The sequence below is a fragment of the Bombina bombina genome, chromosome 2 (genome assembly GCF_027579735.1).
Source record: "Bombina bombina isolate aBomBom1 chromosome 2, aBomBom1.pri, whole genome shotgun sequence".
Taxonomy (NCBI): Eukaryota; Metazoa; Chordata; class Amphibia; order Anura; family Bombinatoridae; genus Bombina; species Bombina bombina.
Window position 1 is genome coordinate 937,058,347 of NC_069500.1, and position 20,027 is coordinate 937,078,373.

The 20,027-nt window shown below is 39.0% G+C and overlaps 1 protein-coding gene across 1 annotated transcript in view; it reads left to right on the forward strand.

Annotated features, from left to right (window-relative positions):
* Positions 1-20,027, forward strand: part of PPEF2 (protein phosphatase with EF-hand domain 2) — a 141,085-nt gene that overhangs the window by 70,276 nt on the left and 50,782 nt on the right. The window contains exons 6-11 of the mRNA XM_053700166.1: positions 1,259-1,316; positions 3,122-3,297; positions 8,961-9,075; positions 9,560-9,606; positions 13,581-13,747; positions 13,887-13,923. Of these exons, the coding sequence (XP_053556141.1) occupies positions 1,259-1,316; positions 3,122-3,297; positions 8,961-9,075; positions 9,560-9,606; positions 13,581-13,747; positions 13,887-13,923 (600 nt within the window). The remainder of the gene's footprint in view (positions 1-1,258; positions 1,317-3,121; positions 3,298-8,960; positions 9,076-9,559; positions 9,607-13,580; positions 13,748-13,886; positions 13,924-20,027) is intronic.

Here is a 20,027-nt window from a genome sequence, read left to right on the forward strand (position 1 = left end):
CAATATGTACACTAATGGGAATTACTTGTAGGTAGCAAGTGTGCCACTGTAGTGCATTCAGCATTTTTTTTTCTTTTCAAAGAGCCAGATACATTTTCTACAGGGAAGGTATAATTTTTATGCTTTAAATTCAGACTATTTAGAAGAAGGACTTTTATGTTTATTGTTGAAATGTGATCTAGCTGTAAAGTGTGCAAGTGTAATGGGCACAGCTATGTAGGTGAAGACAAGAAGAGGACTTTAGTCATATTTTTTAACCCCCTTGACCACTGCTTAGGAATCGGTACATCATGACATAAATATTCATAGTTTTATGTGCCTTTTGCTTCAAACTTTGTTTTCAATACTTCATTAGTACTAATGTATGTGCCCCTATATTTTATTACAAGATTACATGATTAATAAATGTTTACTCCATTATGGTGATATAATTAATTCTTGTGTAGTGACAATATTTACTTATCTTAGTAAAGGGATTATAATAGAAAAATAAAAACCATATAAATAACAAATATCCAAATATAACGCTATAAATTTATATTAAATTCAAGGGGATGCAAAGCACTTTCATACAGAGAGCAAATAAATGCTGAGTTACCCTATATGTGATGGACAAGTACAAATTAAATATTAATTCAAGCATTTAAAATCCAAGACATTTCAAACTTAAACTATTCCAACCTCATGAAGATCTTTCATTGACATTATAAATTGCATCATCAATAACATAATTAATGTCTAAAGTTCTGGTGTTAACATGACATCATCAATGACCTCATAAATGTAAATTTTGATCTCACACATGGCAATCATAAATTTAAACAAAAGAAAAAAAAATATTTATTGAAACAATGTTACCCCTTCTCCAAAAAGATACATAAAACAAACATGAACTGCAAGTGACTATCATATTGCAAACAGGGGTGTCCCACAACAGTCTCTGTATAACTGCTTAGTTTTATATATATATTGTAAAACAATCTTATTTACTAAGTACTACAGCTGCAGACAGTGGTAGCTCAGAGGGGAATCTTGGGTACTCATGCTACCCCTGACTATAACATTTATATTTATTATATTTTGTTCATCAGTAATACATATTTGCACTAGACACTTTGTAAGCAGAATATTTTTTTCAATTCTGCAATTACTGTTCAAATAATAAATCTTCCACTAATGAATATAAATATTTGCTGATTTTTTTTTTTCCCTTTGAACTACAGTCATAAGTAACAAGTTGCTTGTGTTTTACTTTCAGCTTTGTGACTTTTTCAACTTCCTTATGGACCATTTCACTCCCGGCAACACTAAAGAGAGTAAGTTACTCTTTGGTTCTTAGTTACTAATACGTGGGCTGGACTAGTATAACTAGAAAATGTATTTCAAATTATCCTAATGAATGGTGTCCGCTTTTCTAACATTAAATAATGACAGTTAAAGGCTTTTGTACAAAGATGTTTGAAGAAACAAAAACATAAAGTTAAAGCAATAGAAAGGTAAAAATTAAAGTGTGCATGAATGCATTTCAGTTTGCAATAGAAGCATTACATATACACATTAACACATAAATATATATATATATATATATATATATATGTATATGTATATGTTTGTGTGTATATATATATATATATATATATATATGCACACTCATTGACCACTTTATAAGGTACACCTGTTCAATTGCTTGGTAACACAAATTTCTAATCAGCCAATCACATGGCAGCAACTCAATGTATTTATGCATCTAGACGTGATGAAGATGACTTGCTGAAGTTCAAAACGAGCATTAGAATGGGGAAGAAAGTGGATTTAAGTGACTTTGAACGTGGCATGGTTGTTGGTCCCAGACGGCTAGTCTGAGTATTTCAAAAACTGCTGATCTACTGGGACTTTTACGCACAACCATCTTTAGGGTTTACAGAGAATGGTCAGAAAAAGAGAAAATATCCAGTGAGCGGCACTTCTGTGGACGAAAATGTCTTGTTGATGTCAGAGGAGAATGGGCAGACTGAATCGAGATGATAAAAGGGCAACAGTAACTCAAATAACCACTTGTTACAACCAAGCTATACAGAATACCATCTCTGAACGCATAACACGTCGAACCTTGAAGAAGATGGGTTACAGCAGCAGAAGACAACACCAGGTGCCACTCCTGTCAGCTAAGAACAGGAAACTGAGGCTACAATTCACACAGGCTCACCAAAATTGGAAAACGTTGCCTGGTCTGATGAGTCTCTATTTCAGCTGCGACATTCAGATGGTAGGGTCAGAATTTGGCGTAAACAACATGAAGGTATGGATCCATCATGTCTTGTATCAACTGTTAAGGCTGGTGGTGGTGGTGTAATGGTGTGGGAGATATTTTCTTGGCACACTTTGGGCCCCTTAGTACCAATTGAGCATCTTTTAAAAGCCACGGCCTACCTGAGTATTGTTGCTGACCATGTCCACCCCTTTATGACTACAGAGTGTACCCATCTTCTGATGGCTACTTCCAGCAGGATAATGCAACATGTCACAAAGCTCAAATCATCTCAAAATGGTTTCTTGAACATGACAATGAGTTCACTGTACTCCAATGGCCTCCACAGTTACCAGATCTCAATCCAATAGAGCACCTTTGGGATGTGGTAAAACAGGAGATTTACATCATGGATGTGCAGCCAACAAATCTGCAGCAACTGTGTGATACTATCATGTCAATATGGACCAAAATGTCTGAGAAATGTTTTCAACACCTTGTTGAATCTATGCCATGAAGAATTAAGGCAGTTCTGAAGGCAAAAGGGGGTCCAAAACCGGTACTAGCAAGGTGTACCTAAAAAAGTGGCCGGTGAGTGTATATGATGTATGTATGTGTATATATATATATATATATATATATATATATATATATATATATATATATATGTATGTGTGTGTATATATATATATATATATATATATATATATATTATATAAGAAAATTCCATCCAAAGTATTGATAAGAAAACAATTCTATTACTGACTTATAAAGCTAAGATAGTTCACACTGTAACATAAGATAATATTGCATATTGCAGTTTGTGTTGCACTCCTTGGTAAATGTCTTTTTGGGACATTTTACCTTTGTAAGGGGATTTTATCTGCCGCATGTTCACTGAAGAGGAGACCTACAAGGACACAGAATTGGAAAAATATTGTGACTATGAATCAATAGAAGTTCCAGAATCATACACAGGCCCACGTCTCAACTTCCCAATATCTCCCAGCCAGGCAGCAAACTTAGTTGAAGCATTCAAAAAGAAACACGTAAGTATCTTATGATCTCTTCATCTCTATATCTACTGTATTAATTGTGTAGGATAAAAACTGAATAACAGGAATGGGGGTTGTTACATGAAAAGACAACCAGATTTATGCTTAGGATATATGTTTATTTACACCTACAATTATATCATAAAGTGACCACTTTGGGGTATTTAGTCTTCTGGAGTTGGCAGAAACTTTACAAAAAACATCTAATTTAATGCTTATATATATATATATACTCCTTTTTTCTGGCTGCTTTAGTTCACATATAGGACCAGGCTAGCAGCTGTTTTAAGAAAAAAGGAGAAAAAAGATTGACAACAAATATAACTTTGGTGAAAGAAAACAGGCATAACATATAAACAATAAGGGTGTGTATGGGTTGATACCCCTTGAAATATTATGACAACGTTTTATCACAGTTATAAATGTGGGGTTTCCTTGCTTTTGGGTTAGTACAAAAGCAACAATTATGAATTAAAAAAAATAGCTTTTTGGAAAACGTTCCTACCAAATGCTGCTTTAAAAGTTGGAACACATAAGAATTGGTAAAAAAAAAAAAAAAGTATAAATTTATCAAGAAAGATTAGATAGCTTGCTCAGCAGCTGTTAAACATTATATGAACATATCAAGAAGCCTTGCTGTAATAGAATGAGTCCTTTAAAACATGGAGAATTCTTACTGAACTCATAGGTGCCAATTACAGAGTCCGAAAGGTGTCACACAAGATTTTTTTCTAAATTGTGAGCACATTTTTCTAAATCGTGAGTACATTTTGCTAAATCTTGCTCGTGATTTAGCTAAATTGCATGCATAAATTATAAATAATTATAATCATGCTATTCCACCTTAAGTATGGATTATCCCACTTACAGATCAGCCTGCTCACCAGCTACTAGTACTTTCAGTTTCAGTTCAGTGTTTCAGTGAGAATGAGTACAGACAGACTGGTGAGTAAGTGTGCACCTCAGCTTCAGTCTAATGGATTTCTAAAAGCCCAATCTTAGTGTTACTGACTGTTTTCCCAAATTTACGCATATCGATTGGGACTCTAACCCCTGCATTGATCTCTCATCTACGAGATTGTGGGTTTCAAAGACTGAGCACTCTCATTTTGTGTTTTGCGTCATAAGTTTATATTAATTTTAACTAGGTAGACTAGTTAGTAAATAGTTATTAACTATTTACTAACTACCTAGTTAAAATAAATACAAACTTTACCTGTGAAATAAAACCTAACATGCCTTACACTAAACTAAATTACATAAAAAAACAAACACTAAATTACAAAAAATAAGAAACAAATTATCAAAAATAAAAAAGAATTACACCTAATCTAATAGCCCTATCAAAATAAAAAAGCCCCCCCCCCAATAAAAAAACCCTAGCCTACAATAGACTACCAATGGCCCTTAAAATGGCCTTTTGTGGGGCATTGCCCCAAAGAAATCAGCTTTTTTACCTGTAAAAAAATACAAACACCCCCCAACAGTAAAACCCACCATCCCCACAACCAACCCCCCCCAAATAAAATAACTATCTAAAAAAAAAACTAAACTCCCTATTGCCCTGAAAAGGGCATTTGTATGGGCATTTCCCCACAAAGGGCATTTAGCTCTTTTACATGCCCAGACCCTAAACTAAAAATAAAACCCACCCAAAAAACCCTTAAAAAAACCTAACACTAACCCCCGACGATCCACTTACAGTTCTTGAAGTCCCGCTTGAAGGATCCATCCAGCCGGCGAAGTCATAATACATGCGGCAAGAAGTCTTCATCGAGGCGGCCTCTTCGATCTTCATCCAGCCGGCGAAGTCCTCATCCAGGTGGCAAGACGTCTTCATCCAGACGGCATTTTCTATCTTCATCCATCCGGCGTGGAGCGGGTCCATCCTGAAGAAACTGGTGCGGAGCATCGTCTTCATATGGTCTCCGCCATACACTGGAACTTCAATGCAAGTGACGTCATCCAAGATGGCGTCCCTTGCATTCCTATTGGCTGAAAGATTTCAGTCAGCCAATAGGATTAGAGCTGCTAAAATCCTATTGGCAGTTCCAATCAGCCAATAGGATTAGAGCTGCTAAAATCCTATTGGCTGTTCCAATCAGCCAATTGGATTGAGCTCTCATCCTATTGGCTGATTGGAACAGCCAATAGGATTTTAGCAGCTCTAATCCTATTGGCTGATTGAAATCTTTCAGCCAATAGGAATGCAAGGGACGCCACCTTGGATGACGTCACTTGCATTTAAGTTCCAGTGTACGGCGGAGACCGTATGAAGCGGATGCTCCGTGCCGGATGTCTTCAGGATGGACCAGCTCCACGCTGGATGGATGAAGATAGAAGATGCCGTCTGGATAAAGACTTCTTGCTGCCTGGGTGAGGACTTCGCCGGCTGGATGAAGATCGAAGAGGCCGCCTGGATGAAGACTTATTGCCGCATGGATGATGACTTTGTCTGCTCGATGGATCCTTCAAGTGGGACTTCAAGAACTGTAAGTGGATCGTCGGGGGTTAGTGTTAGGTTTTTTAAAGTTTTTTTTTGGGTGGGTTTTATTTTTAGTTTAGGGTCTGGGCATGTTAAAGAGCTAAATGCCCTTTTAAGGGCAATGCCCATACAAATGCCCTTTTTAGGGCAATGGGGAGCTTAGTTTTTTTTAGATAGTTATTTTATTGGAGGGAGTTGGTTGTGGGGTTGGTGGGTTTTACTGTTGGGGTGGTGTTTTTATTTTTTTTACAGGTAAAAGAGCTGATTTCTTTGGGGCACTGCCCGACAAAAGGCCCTTTTAAGGGCCATTGGTAGTTTATTTTAGGCTAGGTTTTTTTTTATTTTGGGGGGCTTTTTATTTTGATAGGGCTATTAGATTAGGTGTAATTCTTTTTTATTTTTGATAATTTGTTTCTTATTTTTCATAATTTAGTGTTTGTTTTTTTGCAATATATTTTTTTTATTTTTTTGTAATTAGATACTTTTCAGAATTTTTAGAGTAGTGTTAGGATTTTTTTAATGTGTAGTTTAATTTAATTGGTAGTTAGTTTAATTGTAGTTTAATAATTATCTTAGTTTAATTGTTAATTTAAAATGTATTTATTTAATTTGACAGGTAAATTTTAATTTAATTTAAGATAGGGAAATTGTAATTTTAATATTAAGTTAGGGGGTCGTTAGGTTTTTGGGTTAATAGTTTATTTTAGTATATTTAATTGTGGGGGGCTTTCGGTTTAGGGGTTAATAGTTTATTTAAGTATATTTCGTTGTGGGGGGCTTGCGGTTTAGGGGTTAATAGGTTTATTATAGCGGCAGTGTGGGTGGACGGCAGATTAGGGGTTAATAATATTTAAATAGTGTTTGCAATGCAAGAGGGTGGCGGTTTAGGGGTTAATAGGTTTATTATAGTGGCGACGATGTTGAGGAGCGGTGGAATAGGGGTTAATACATTTTAATAGTGGCGGCGATGTCCGGAGCAGCAGATTAGGGGTTAATAAATTTATTATAGTGTTTGCGATGCAGGAGGGCCTCGGTTTTGGGGTTAATAGGTAGTTTATGGGTGTTAGTGTACTTTTTAACACTTTAGTTATGAGTTTTATGCTACAGCTTTGTAACGTAAAACTCATAACTACTGACTTTAGATGGCGGTACGGATCTTGTCAGTATAGGGTGTACCGCTCACTTTATGGCCCCCAGGCAAACTCGTAATACCTGCGCTATGGGAGTCCCATTGAAAAAGGACTTTTTTTTTAAAGGTGCGGTACTGACGTTGTGTGACGGGCTAAAAGGTGTGCGGTACAACTATACTGACAAGACTTGTAATACCGGCGTTAGGGAAAAAGCAGCGTTATGGGCCATAACACTGCTTTTTCACTCATAATGCCAAACTCGTAATCTAGCTGTTAGTTTTGCTTGGCTTTTTGATGTTAAATTTCTTGCACATGCGTATGTAACAATAATTTTTTTAAATTAAAAATAAATAAAATGTAGTCCAAATGATACTTTTAACCTAGATTATTCTAATTAAAAGAAGCTGTTGTTAGTGATTGGATTGTCTTAGAAAATGAACAAAAGATCACCCAATCTGCCTAATGGTGTTTTTGTGTTTTGGAATTCTGATGGGTTGGAATCTAAACCGTTATTTGTGGATTCATACAAGACTTATGGAAGCTGCATTCATTAAATGAACCTTGGGGAGAATGTACTTTATCATTTTTGAGATTAAGATAAATAATATCATCAGAATTAATTATGAGAAAATAACTTTGGACGAATTTAAAAAATGTAAAAGTGACAATGAATTTTCCAGGCTTAATTCTAGGGCATGAGTAACTGTATGGAATTTAAATGAGAAATTTACTAAATCTTTCTATTCTTTTCTGTCCAATAATGGATGAAACCCACCTTTAGAGAAGTATTCAAGTGAAAATAAAACACCAGACCCTGTTAAGATCCTTAGAGAAAATACTGGAGTGGCCTAATAACAAATGATTGGAAACAGCATTTTTAATTAAGGACTGAACATTTTGATAACCGAGTCCCTTGAAAACAGTTTCAGTTCAGCAACAAGGTCTCAAGTCAGAAAAGCCTGCCAAAAATAATATCTGAGGACCGAAGGGTATGGCATACAATGCAGAAAAAGTATCTTGCAAAGGAATAATCTGCAACACCCCTGGTATACTGCTTGTGTGCTTTCACAATGCCATTGAGATAATTTAGAAGAGGGGACCCCATATGATCTGTTAACCCCTGGGAATTAGCCCAGTATACTTTTGTGTGGGGGAAGACCTTAATGTCAAGGGCCACACTGGCTGCAGGCAGCTTGGTCTGAGGTTGCACAATTGTAAGCTCAAAAAAAGCTTGGGTGGGGGAGCACCACAATTTATCATTTTTTCCCCACAACCAAATCATAAGAATAATTGTAAAGCACTTAATTCAAAAGTGCTATTTACTACAAACTGGGACATTTCATGAGCCTCCCAGCTGATTTTCAGATAGGCTTAGCTTCCCAGATATTTAATATATCAATTAAATCAAATGTATTTTCTAAAATTTCAAATAGTATAAAATGTATATAAATAAAAAATAGATCTTCATACAAACCACTTAAAAGAAGCTTGGTCGTCTGAGGTCATGGGGTGACCTTATAGCATTTGCAAACCATCTTAAAAGTTAAGAGTATGAGAGGAATCAGTTAGATTTTATGATTCCTGGAACTCATTACCAAAGGAGGTGGTGAATGCCAATACCCTAGATACATTTAAAAATTGTTTGGATACATTTCTGTCTATAAATAAAATTAATAGATATGATTGCTAGTATTACATGGGTCACCTTTTAGTGGGATTCAAGCTTAACTGGAGCTTTTTGTAAGTATTTTAGATTTGTATAGGTTGAACTCGTAAGACTTCGGTCTTTTTTCAACCTCATCTACTATGTTACTACAAAGCTACTATGTAATTCTGAGCCTATTTTCCGTGATGCTTTTACAATAACATGTGTAATATATAACACTCTGTGTTACTACAGTCAGAAAGATAATAAACGATACATAAGGAAGGCAATATTAGCTCAACATGTGAAGGGAGTGTCCAGATATATTTTTTAAAAATATACATGTGATTCTGCTTGGTTCCTTATTCTCTAACTCTCTAACTGTTTCTCCTAGTAGCATCTCCATGCTCGTTACGTCTTAAATCTTCTACATGAGACTAAGAAACATCTCAAACAGCTCCCAAATATTAAGCGAGTATCAACCAGCTACAGTAAAGAGATCACTATATGTGGTAAGATGACATTTTTCAATTCACTGATTACATCATTTTGTTTTTGTAATGCAGGATCAAAAGATAATATTCAGCCACTTTCTCGCTTTACTTATAAAAGGAGCAGACTTCTTTTTAGTTGTATAACAACATTATTTAGTAAAGGATCTAACTCTACAAATGTATTTTTCTATTATGATGTGATTTCTATCTTCTAACATTATACCAGCCTCTTATCCACTGTCTACCAAGTGCACTGTTTTCTTTACATTCACATTCACTTGTTGACTAGATGTTACAACTTGAACCTGGGGGACAAGCCTGGACTGGCCATAGCAGGGCATACAGGGTAAATGACAGAGATTATAATTTTCAGCCTTTATATTCAAGAAACATAACAAAAGTATAATCCATTCCTTAACATATCCAATAATTAGAATTGTTGTTTAATGTTGTATTCTTACTTTGTATAGCTCATATTTAAACACTTTTTTTTCTTTCCAAGGGGATTTGCATGGCCGACTAGATGATTTATTTTTGATATTTTACAAGGTATGTATAAATATGGCCTATTAAACATGGTGACCCATGTGACAAGTCTTTTATCCATATTCTATCAGAAATACATGTTCTATATTCCAATACTTGCAATGGAAGGAGGTCTGAAAACATTTCTTACTTGGCTAGTGTTGATATATTATATTAAAATGTATATACAACACTGTCTGATACTGCACACAAAAGTACACACAATAAAAAAAAACCTCAAAATGATCTTAGGTCTAGTAGATTTGGGCTCTATATTTTATGTGGTCATCTTGTGACAAAATGAATAATTTCAATCAATCCATGTATATGCTTCAGAGCCCAAGCATTTCAGGCTTGTGTACGTGATCTTGAAACACTAGTTAAGAACCAGCTGTCTTAAGTCCACTGATACTTAACCTCTCTGCCACCTAAAGTGTTGCAGATTTCAATCATCCAGATCAGATCCAATCATGATGACTGACAGCCCCCGCTTGCATGCAGTTGACCGCACAAGCAGGGGGCAGTTTGTGCAATGTTAAATGCAGGTAGCAGATGCTCGCAATGAGGCTGTGTGGACATGGTTCATGACGGAGAACCTTGTTCTACTGATGAGTGATAAATGGAGTCCAATATCTGAAACATCTGACACCAGTGGTGTTGCTAGATTGCAAATAGACCAAGGGTACATTCAATAGTCCCTCACCACCCTCCAAAATGTCCCACCATATATTTTTTCACAATCAAGCAGTGATTTCAGCTCCCTTGACTGCCAGTAGCACTTACACACAGAGCAATGATATAATCCCTTTATGACAGAAAGCAGTGTTTTTCCCTACCTTGACTACCAGTAACACAGAGAAATATGATTTTACTCTCCCTTGGAGGCAATTAACACACACTGATCACAGGGATTTTAACTATTTATGCTGCCAGGTATACACACAGCTCATTTAGTTTAACTATATTTGCTACCAGTAAGACACAAAATACAATGATTTAACCAATGTGTGCCACTTACACACTCACACAAACTGGGCTTTTAACTTTTCTTGGATACCATTAACACACATGGATGAATTATTTTATTCGCCTTAGCTGCAAACTACTCACAAAGAGCAAAGGCTGTCTTAAATAGAAAAAAGGAAAATCATTGTATTAATGTTGGCCAATCATGACACATTTACAGTGATTACTTAACCATTTTTTGACAGCAAAACACATTAAGATGTGTATTATCTTACACTCCTTAAAGGGACACTCAGGCTTTATTAAATTTTCATGATTCAGATACAGCATGTCATTTTAAACAACTTTCCAATTTACTTCCATTAAAAAAAATGTATACAGTCTTTTATATTTACACTTTTTTTGAGTCACCAGCTCCTACTGAGCATGTGCAAGAACTCAGACTATACATATATGCATTTGCGATTGGCTGATTGCTATCACATGGTACAGGGGGAGTGGAAATATATATAACTTTAAAATGTGTTAGAAAAGAAACTACTACTCATTTGAAATTCAGAGTAAATGCTATTGTATTGTCTTGTTATCTTGCATTTGTTGATTATGCAAATCTGCTGTGTTTACTGGTCCTTTAACTACCAGTATCATGATCTGTAGGTATCACCTGTACTGCTACATTTTTTCATTGCTTATGTTTTCCTTTCTTGAAAAGTTTGCCATCATATTTGTAAAAAAAATCAATTATTCTACCACTCCTTGCCACTTAATTCACGTATGAATCTTTAGTGTGCCAAGCCACATTCCACAACTGTCTACCCATACCCATGAACCACCTTGCTCCGTCCTCAGAACACCTGCAACTTAACCTCTCAATGCCAAGCCCCTGCCCATTGAACCCCCGTAACTATGCCTCAACCCACCCTGTTTCCACCTGTGGAATGCCAGTAACTTCACCCAGGAGTATTTGCCCTCCCCATAATAAAGTTTTTGAAACCGCCACAGTTTGTGATACATAGAATTATATCGAAGGCAAAAAGATCCAAAATAGCTCACTTTCTAAGAGCATAAATTCTCTTAATCCTGAGTGAATGTCAGTGACACACAAATCGTTATAGCCTATACATATACTTAGTGACTGTATTTTCATTTCATATTGCTGTATTATATGAATGCATCACAGGCATATAAAATAATAGGTCATATGCATTTCAAAATTGCAACAAAGATGTTGGGATCCTTTGCTCCAATAAAAGCCTGACATAACGTGCACTTGTATTATTTACCGAGATAATCATTGCTATCTTTAAATGATAGATTACTCCAGTATTCCATCGAACCTGTGACAAACTGTACTTAGTAAAATAAAAAAAAGAATGTGCAACTTTTTGAAAACAGAATTCCAATTTGTGAACCATAAGGCAAGTTTATCTAAATAAATTGAAACATAATGAACAAATATTACAAATGAAAGTCACATGCATAGATGGTTCATACAAAGTAGATTTTTTTTAACTTCTGAAAATATTGTACAAATACATTAAGAAATTATTAGTAATAAAAAAAGTGTGGACACCTAAAAATATATGTGCATTCATATACTTCACAGAGAACATACTCAAGCACTAGATCCATTTTTGGTTAAGGGGCCACACATTCAATATTTTTACCATCATGGCCAGTGTTTTTAAGGTTCACTTCAATGTAGAAAATAAAGAATACAAATAGAAATAAAGGTCCTATTAGGATAAAATTTCTTCAAAGTGTGATGGAATCTTCTTTGAAATATATATAAATCAATCACAAACAATTTTAATTTCTAAATTATGCTGAATAATTATTTATGTCAATCATACTAAATAGCACATAGTATTATTTCCACAAGAAAAGTAGCAAGTAGTGAGTGAGGAATAAACAAAATTCCAAAGATGAAAAAAGTGACAGCCAGATTAGGGGGTCTATTTATCAAGTTCCAAACGGAGATTGATGCCCCGTGTTTCTGGCAAGCCTGAAACGACTGCTGATCCATAACCTGTCCGCCTGCTCTGAGGCGGCGGACAGACATTGCCGGAAATCAACCCGATTCAATACGATTGGGTTGATTGACACCCCCTGCTGGCGGCCTGCAGGGGGCAGCGGTTGCACCAGCAGTTCACAAGAACTGCTGGTGCAATGATAAATGCCGACAGCGTATGCTGTCGGCATTTATCGATGTGCGGTCGACATGGTTCGCTATAGCGAATCATGTCCGTCCGCACAATGATAAATGGACCCCATTGTGTGTTCATCTAAAATAGACAATCATGACGGGTGGAAATGAATAGCAATGTATTGCTGGAGTAAATATATCAGTTTATTTGTTATACATTCATTGGGGCCGAATTATCAAGCTCCAAATGCCCCTGTTTCTGCGCGAGCATTCAGGCTCGCCGGAAACAGCAGTTATGAAGCAGCAGTCTCTGAGGTTGCAGACATCAATCCGCCCGATTCAATACGATTGGGCTGATTGACACCCCCTGCGAATCTGCAGGGGGCGCATTGCAAGGAATCAGGATAAATGCCGGCAGTGTATGCTGTCTGCATTCATTGTTGTCTGGCTGTCGGACATGATCCACTGAGCTGTTCATGTCAGACAGACCGATGATAAATGGGCCCCATTGTGTTTATTTCAACTGACAATAAAGTCGAAATTAAAATTTCATTATAAAAATATAGCATACAAATAAAAAAAAACTTTCCAATTTACTTTTAATATCAAATTGAGCACAGTATTTCTGAGGTATTAGCTTCACCTGAGCATGTCCAAGAGTAAAAAGTGTATATATACATAAATGAGTCTGATTCGCTGATGGCTGTCACATGATACAGGGGCAGGTAAATGAAAGAAAATGTACACAATTGTCAGAATAATATCTATTGTTCATTCAAAATTCATAGTAAGTGCATTTATTGAATATGCAATTCTGTATTTAATGGCCCTTTAAAATGATAATCAGTGTCATTTGTTTTTTTATATTTCTCCGTATTGTTTTTAGAATGGTCTCCCTTCACCAGAGAAGCCCTACATCTTCAATGGTGACTTTGTAGACCGAGGTAAACAATCTATTGAGATTTTGATGATCCTCTTTGCATTTATGTTGGTTTACCCAAGAGTCGTTCATTTGAACAGAGGAAATCATGAAGACTATATGGTCAACTTAAGGTAATTAAATAACACCTGTACTAAGCTTTTTATTATTAATTATCACAGCCAATAAATTCAAATAACATTTATAATACATAGAAACTGATACACATTTTCTGACTGTTTTAGTTTAAAAACAATGTTGATTTTTTTCTAGGTATGGATTCACCAAGGAAGTAATGAAAAAATATAAGGTACATAAACATTTGCTTAAAAACATACACCGTCAAATCTCAATTTAACTTAATGGGACAGTAATGTTAAAATTACATTTTCATGATTCAGATATAGGGCTATATTACAAGTGGACTGCTAAATTATCGCACGCCCGCAAACAGGCAAATTTGCCAATTTGCGGTTGCGTGATAATTAACCAGCCATTACAAGTAGAGCTTAATGTAGCAATTGTCGCTTATAAAATTAACCAGAGATTAGATCTCTGGTTAATTTTATAAATGCGCCCCAAATGTCCCCAAAATACTGTGTAGTGTATTTTATTAAAAAATAAAGAGAACAGCATCATTATTTTTTACTAGAATAACTGCACTAGCAGTATTTTGGGGGTAAAGATGTCAGGAGTGGGGTGTTAGAAAAAAAACTGCACTGAAAAGTGCCTTTACATTGCGGTCTATGGGAACTTTGTAAATATATGTTAATATGTGTAAATATATATATATATAAAACAGTGGCACATTAAGATTTTGTGCTGCCCTAGGCACTCAAAACTATACTCCCCCCCTCCAGGTTTTAGGTCTTTTATATACATAAAAAAAATTTGGTTTGGGTTTAAAATTACAGTTTTTTGTTTGTTTTTATTGATGACTTGCATCATTCTCAAGTAAATGTGCAAATTCTATCCATTTGTGATAAAGGGTGCAAAAATTCATGATTTTTTTTCTAAAGAAGTTAATTATTTTGGCACATGGTAAATATGAGAATATGACAATTCATTCCTGCTTTCATACCTACATTTGTTTTTTAAAGCCAAACCCTTCCTTTTTAAATAGCATGTGCATGTACTAATATATACCGTATATATACCTTTGCAAAAATAAATATAAAATACACACTTTGTAAATATTTATATAGAAATAAATCAAAGTTTTTTTGTTTTGTTAAGGTAAATTTACAGACCTTCTGGCGGAAGACAGTTAAGGGTGTTAGTTAGAGATGTAAATCTGCCCTAATGGATGGATCCCTTTCTCTTGTGTTGTGTTTATAGTATAGCAACAGAACGCTATTTCACAAATGAAATAGCCCTAAAGCTATAACATCAAACGGCAGAAGCGTCAGCTTGTCATACCAGAAACTAGGGAGTACACAGCACCAATGAGATTTCAGTGAGCTAACTCGGCAGACTTCCATTATGCTTTGCTCTTTCTAGCTGTTTATCTCACTCCTGCAAAGTTCACAGATCAGCTTCTTTTAAGGAGTTTCCTAAATCTGTAAAAGGTCACATGAGCTAGTAGGAAGTAAACCTCGGCTTAGAGGAATCGCTGTGCTAAGGTTTGTGTTGCAAAGCAATGCGATCTCATCTGTCAGCTATAATTGACAAACTCCCACTGCTACAGATGCTGCAAAAAGTGCCCCCCCTCAACTGTCACCCTAGGCAAGTGCCTTGTTTGCCTAGGCAATAATACGCCCATAGTATATAATCATATACATATATATTTACTTTGCTGTCATTGCTGTGCTACTTACCCCCTTTGCTGCACAAGGTTCTCGTGCTGTGTCTCACTGCATGAGAATGAGGCTTCCATAGGAGCCTAAGGAAGTGCGCTCTCCTGAGCACAATGCTTTGCATTCGCATCACTAACAACTTGTAATACCAGTGCACATTAGCGTGCGCTGTTATTACACATTAGAGTGCAAATATCGCTTTCACTAAAGCGATATTTAGAGCTCCACTTGTAATATTGCCCATAATGTTAAAGTTTAATTTCATTTTACTTATATAATAAAATTTGCTTGTTCTTTTGGTATCCATTTTTTTGAAGAGTAAATTTAGGTGGGCTAATAGGAGCTCAGGAACGTGCATGTGTGTTTTATGCAAAACTATGTATGGTGCCAAGTAGTGACTCTTAAGCTCCTTTGCAGGCTGACTCTTCCCTGAGGAAGCCAAGTAATAGAAACAAGTATAAAAATGGTTGTAAAGGAGCGCTAATAAAAGCTAAGGGGTCCTGGAGGAAAAAATCTAAAAATAAAACTGTTATATTAAATAAAGCAGTTTGTATTTAATAATGTCACGATATATAAAACGATGTATGCAGCATCCTATATAATAAAACGCCAAGTGTGTTTGTCTGAAGCTGTCATGCGCAGCAGAGACTGTGCACGAGGACAAACACACCTGGCCTTCCAACTAACCTGGCGTCCTGTGGTGGAGTGGGCGTGGTCGGGCGGGTGTGACATGGGCGTGACCGGGTGGATGCAATGTGGGCGTGGCCTGGCGTGACGCGGGTGGGGCCGGGCATGGCGCAGACGGGGACGGGCACGGCCAGATGCCGGGGACGGCTGCTAACAGACAGAGAGTTCTAAAGAGGGGGGATAGAGAGAGCAGAAGAGGGGGGATAGAGAGAGGGGGAGAGAGACAGCAAAAGAGAGGGGGGGGAGAGAGACAGCAAAAGAGAGGGGGGAGAGAGACAGCAAAAGAGAGGGGGGAGAGAGACAGTAAAAGAGAGGGAGGAAAGAGCACAAAAAAGAGGGGGGAGAGAGACAGCAAAAGAGAGGGTGGAGAGAGACAGCAAAAGAGAGGGGAAGAGAGACAGCAAAAGAGAGAGGGGGAGAGAGACAGCAAAAGAGAGGGGGGAGAGAGACAGCAAAAGAGAGGGGGGAGAGAGACAGCAAAAGAGAGGGGGGAGAGAGACAGCAAAAGAGAGGGGTGAGAGTGCACAAAAGAGAGGGGGGAGAGTGCACAAAAGAGAGGGGGGAGAGTGCACAAAAGAGAGGGGGAGAGAGTGCAAAAGAGAGGGGGGAGAGAGCAAAAGAGAGGGGGAGAGAGAGCGCAAAAGAGAGGGGAAGAGAGCGCAAAAAAGAGGGGGAGAGAGAGCGCAAAAGAGAGGGGAAGAGAGCGCAAAAAAGAGGGGGAGAGAGCGCAAAAGAGAGGGGGGAGAGAGCAAAAGAGAGGGAGAGAGACAGCAAAAGAGAGGAGAGAGAGAGAGCAAATGAGAGAAGAGAGACAGCAAACGAGAGGAGAGAGAGCAAACAAGAGGGGGGAAGAGAGACAGCAAAAGAGGGGGGAGCGAGAGAGAGCAAAAGAGAGGGAGAGAGACAGCAAAAGAGGGGTAGAGAAAGCAAAAGAGAGGGGGAGAGAGAGAGGGAGAGAGCGAGCAAAAGAGAGGGGGAGAGAGAGCAAAAGAGAGGGGGAAGATAGAGCAAAAGAGAGGGGAGAGAGAGTGAGCAAAAGAGAGGGGGAGAGAGAGAGTAAAAGAGAGGGAGGAGAGAGAGTAAAAGAGAGGGGAGAGAGAGATAGCAAAAGAGAGGTGAGAAAGAGAGAGCAAAAGAGAGGGGAGAAAGAGAGAGCAATATAGAGGTGGGATAGAGAGAGCAAAAGAGAGGGGGAGAGAGAGAGCAAAAGAGGGGAGAGAGAGAGAAAAATAGGGGGGATAGAGAGAGCAAAAGGGAGGGGGGAGAGAGAGAGCAAAAGATAGGGGGAGAGAGAGAGCAAAAGAGGGGGGATAGATAAAGCAAAAGAGGGGGGGAGAGAGAGAGAAAAAGAGAGGGAGAGAGAGAGCAAAAGAGAGGGGGGAGACAGCAAAAGAAAGGGGGAGAGAGACAGCAAAAGAGAGGGGGAGAGAGAGCAAAAGAGAGGGGGGAGAGAGAGCAAAAGAGGGGATAGAGAGAGCAAATAAGAGGGGAGAGAGAGAGAGCAAAAGAGAGGGAGAGAGAGAGCAAAAGAGATGGGGAAGAGAGAGTGCAAAAGAGAGGGAAGAGAGAGAGAGAGCAAAAGAGAGGGGGAGAAAGAGAGAGCATAAGAGAGGGGGAGAGAAAGAACAAAAGAGATGGGGAGAGAGAGCAAAAGAGAGGGGGAAAGAGAGCAAAAGAAAGGGGAGAGAAGAGACAGTAAAAGAGAGGAGGGAAAGACAGCAAAATAAAGAGGAGAGAGTAAAAGAGGGGGGGAGAGAGAGAACAAAATAGGGGGAATGGAGACAGCAAAAGAGAGGGGGAGAGACAGCAAAAGAAAGGGGGAGAGAGACAGCAAAAGAGAGGGGGGAGAGAGACAGCAAAAGAGAGGGGGACAGAGACAGCAAAAGAGAGGGGGGAGAGAGACAGCAAAAGAGAGGGGTGAGAGTGCACAAAAGAGAGGGGGGAGAGTGCACAAAAGAGAGGGGGGAGAGTGCACAAAAGAGAGGGGGAGAGAGTGCAAAAGAGAGGGGGGAGAGAGCAAAAGAGAGGGGGAGAGAGAGCGCAAAAGAGAGGGGAAGAGAGCGCAAAAAAGAGGGGGAGAGAGCGCAAAAGAGAGGGGGGAGAGAGCAAAAGAGAGGGAGAGAGACAGCAAAAGAGAGGAGAGAGAGAGAGCAAATGAGAGAAGAGAGACAGCAAACGAGAGGAGAGAGAGCAAACAAGAGGGGGGAAGAGAGACAGCAAAAGAGGGGGGAGCGAGAGAGAGCAAAAGAGAGGGAGAGAGACAGCAAAAGAGGGGTAGAGAAAGCAAAAGAGAGGGGGAGAGAGAGAGGGAGAGAGAGAGCAAAAGAGAGGGGGAGAGAGAGCAAAAGAGAGGGGGAAGATAGAGCAAAAGAGAGGGGAGAGAGAGTGAGCAAAAGAGAGGGGGAGAGAGAGAGTAAAAGAGAGGGAGGAGAGAGAGTAAAAGAGAGGGGAGAGAGAGATAGCAAAAGAGAGGTGAGAAAGAGAGAGCAAAAGAGAGGGGAGAAAGAGAGAGCAAAATAGAGGTGGGATAGAGAGAGCAAAAGAGAGGGGGAGAGAGAGAGCAAAAGAGGGGAGAGAGAGAGAAAAATAGGGGGGATAGAGAGAGCAAAAGGGAGGGGGGAGAGAGAGAGCAAAAGATAGGGGGAGAGAGAGAGCAAAAGAGGGGGGATAGATAAAGCAAAAGAGGGGGGGAGAGAGAGAGAAAAAGAGAGGGAGAGAGAGAGCAAAAGAGAGGGGGGAGACAGCAAAAGAAAGGGGGAGAGAGACAGCAAAAGAGAGGGGGAGAGAGAGCAAAAGAGAGGGGGGAGAGAGAGCAAAAGAGGGGATAGAGAGAGCAAATAAGAGGGGAGAGAGAGAGAGCAAAAGAGAGGGAGAGAGAGAGCAAAAGAGATGGGGAAGAGAGAGTGCAAAAGAGAGGGAAGAGAGAGAGAGAGCAAAAGAGAGGGGGAGAAAGAGAGAGCATAAGAGAGGGGGAGAGAAAGAACAAAAGAGATGGGGAGAGAGAGCAAAAGAGAGGGGGAAAGAGAGCAAAAGAAAGGGGAGAGAAGAGACAGTAAAAGAGAGGAGGGAAAGACAGCAAAATAAAGAGGAGAGAGTAAAAGAGGGGGGGAGAGAGAGAACAAAATAGGGGGAATGGAGACAGCAAAAGAGAGGGGGAGAGACAGCAAAAGAAAGGGGGAGAGAGCAAAAGAAAGAGGGAGAGAGAGCAAATGAGAGAGGAGAGAGACAGCAAATGAGAGGAGAGAAAGCAAACAAGAGGAGAGAGAGCAAACAAGAGGGGGGAAGAGAGAGAGCAAAAGAGAGGGAGAGAGACAGCAAAAGAGGGGGAGCGAGAGAGAGCAAAAGAGAGGGAGAGATACAGCAAAAGAGGGGTAGAGAGAGCAAAAGAGAGGGGGGAGAGAGAGCAAAAGAGAGGGGGAAGATAGAGCAAATGAGAGGGGGAGAGAGAGAGAGTAAAAGAGAGGGGGGAGAGAGAGAGTAAAAGAGAGGGGGGAGAGAGAGAGTAAAAGAGAGGGGAGAGAGAGAGCAAAATAGAGGGGAGAAAGAGAGAGCAAAAGAGAGGGGAGAAAGAGAGAGCAAAATAGAGGGGGGATAGAGAGAGCAAAAGAGAGGGGGGGAGAGAGAGCAAAAGAGGGGAGAGAGAGAGAAAAAGAGGGGGGATAGAGAGAGCAAAAGAGAAGGGGAGAGACAGCAAAAGAGAGGAGGGAGAGGGCAAAAGAAAGGGGGAGAGAGAGCGCAAAAGAGAGGAGGGAGACAGCAAAAGAGAGGGAGAGAGACAGCAAAAGAGAGGAGAGAGCAAATGAGAGGAGAGAGAGAGCAAATGAGAGGAGAGAGAGCAAATGAGAGGGGGGAAGAGAGAGAGCAAAAGAGAGGGAGAGAGACAGCAAAAGAGGGGGAGCGAGAGAGAGCAAAAGAGAGGGAGAGAGACAGC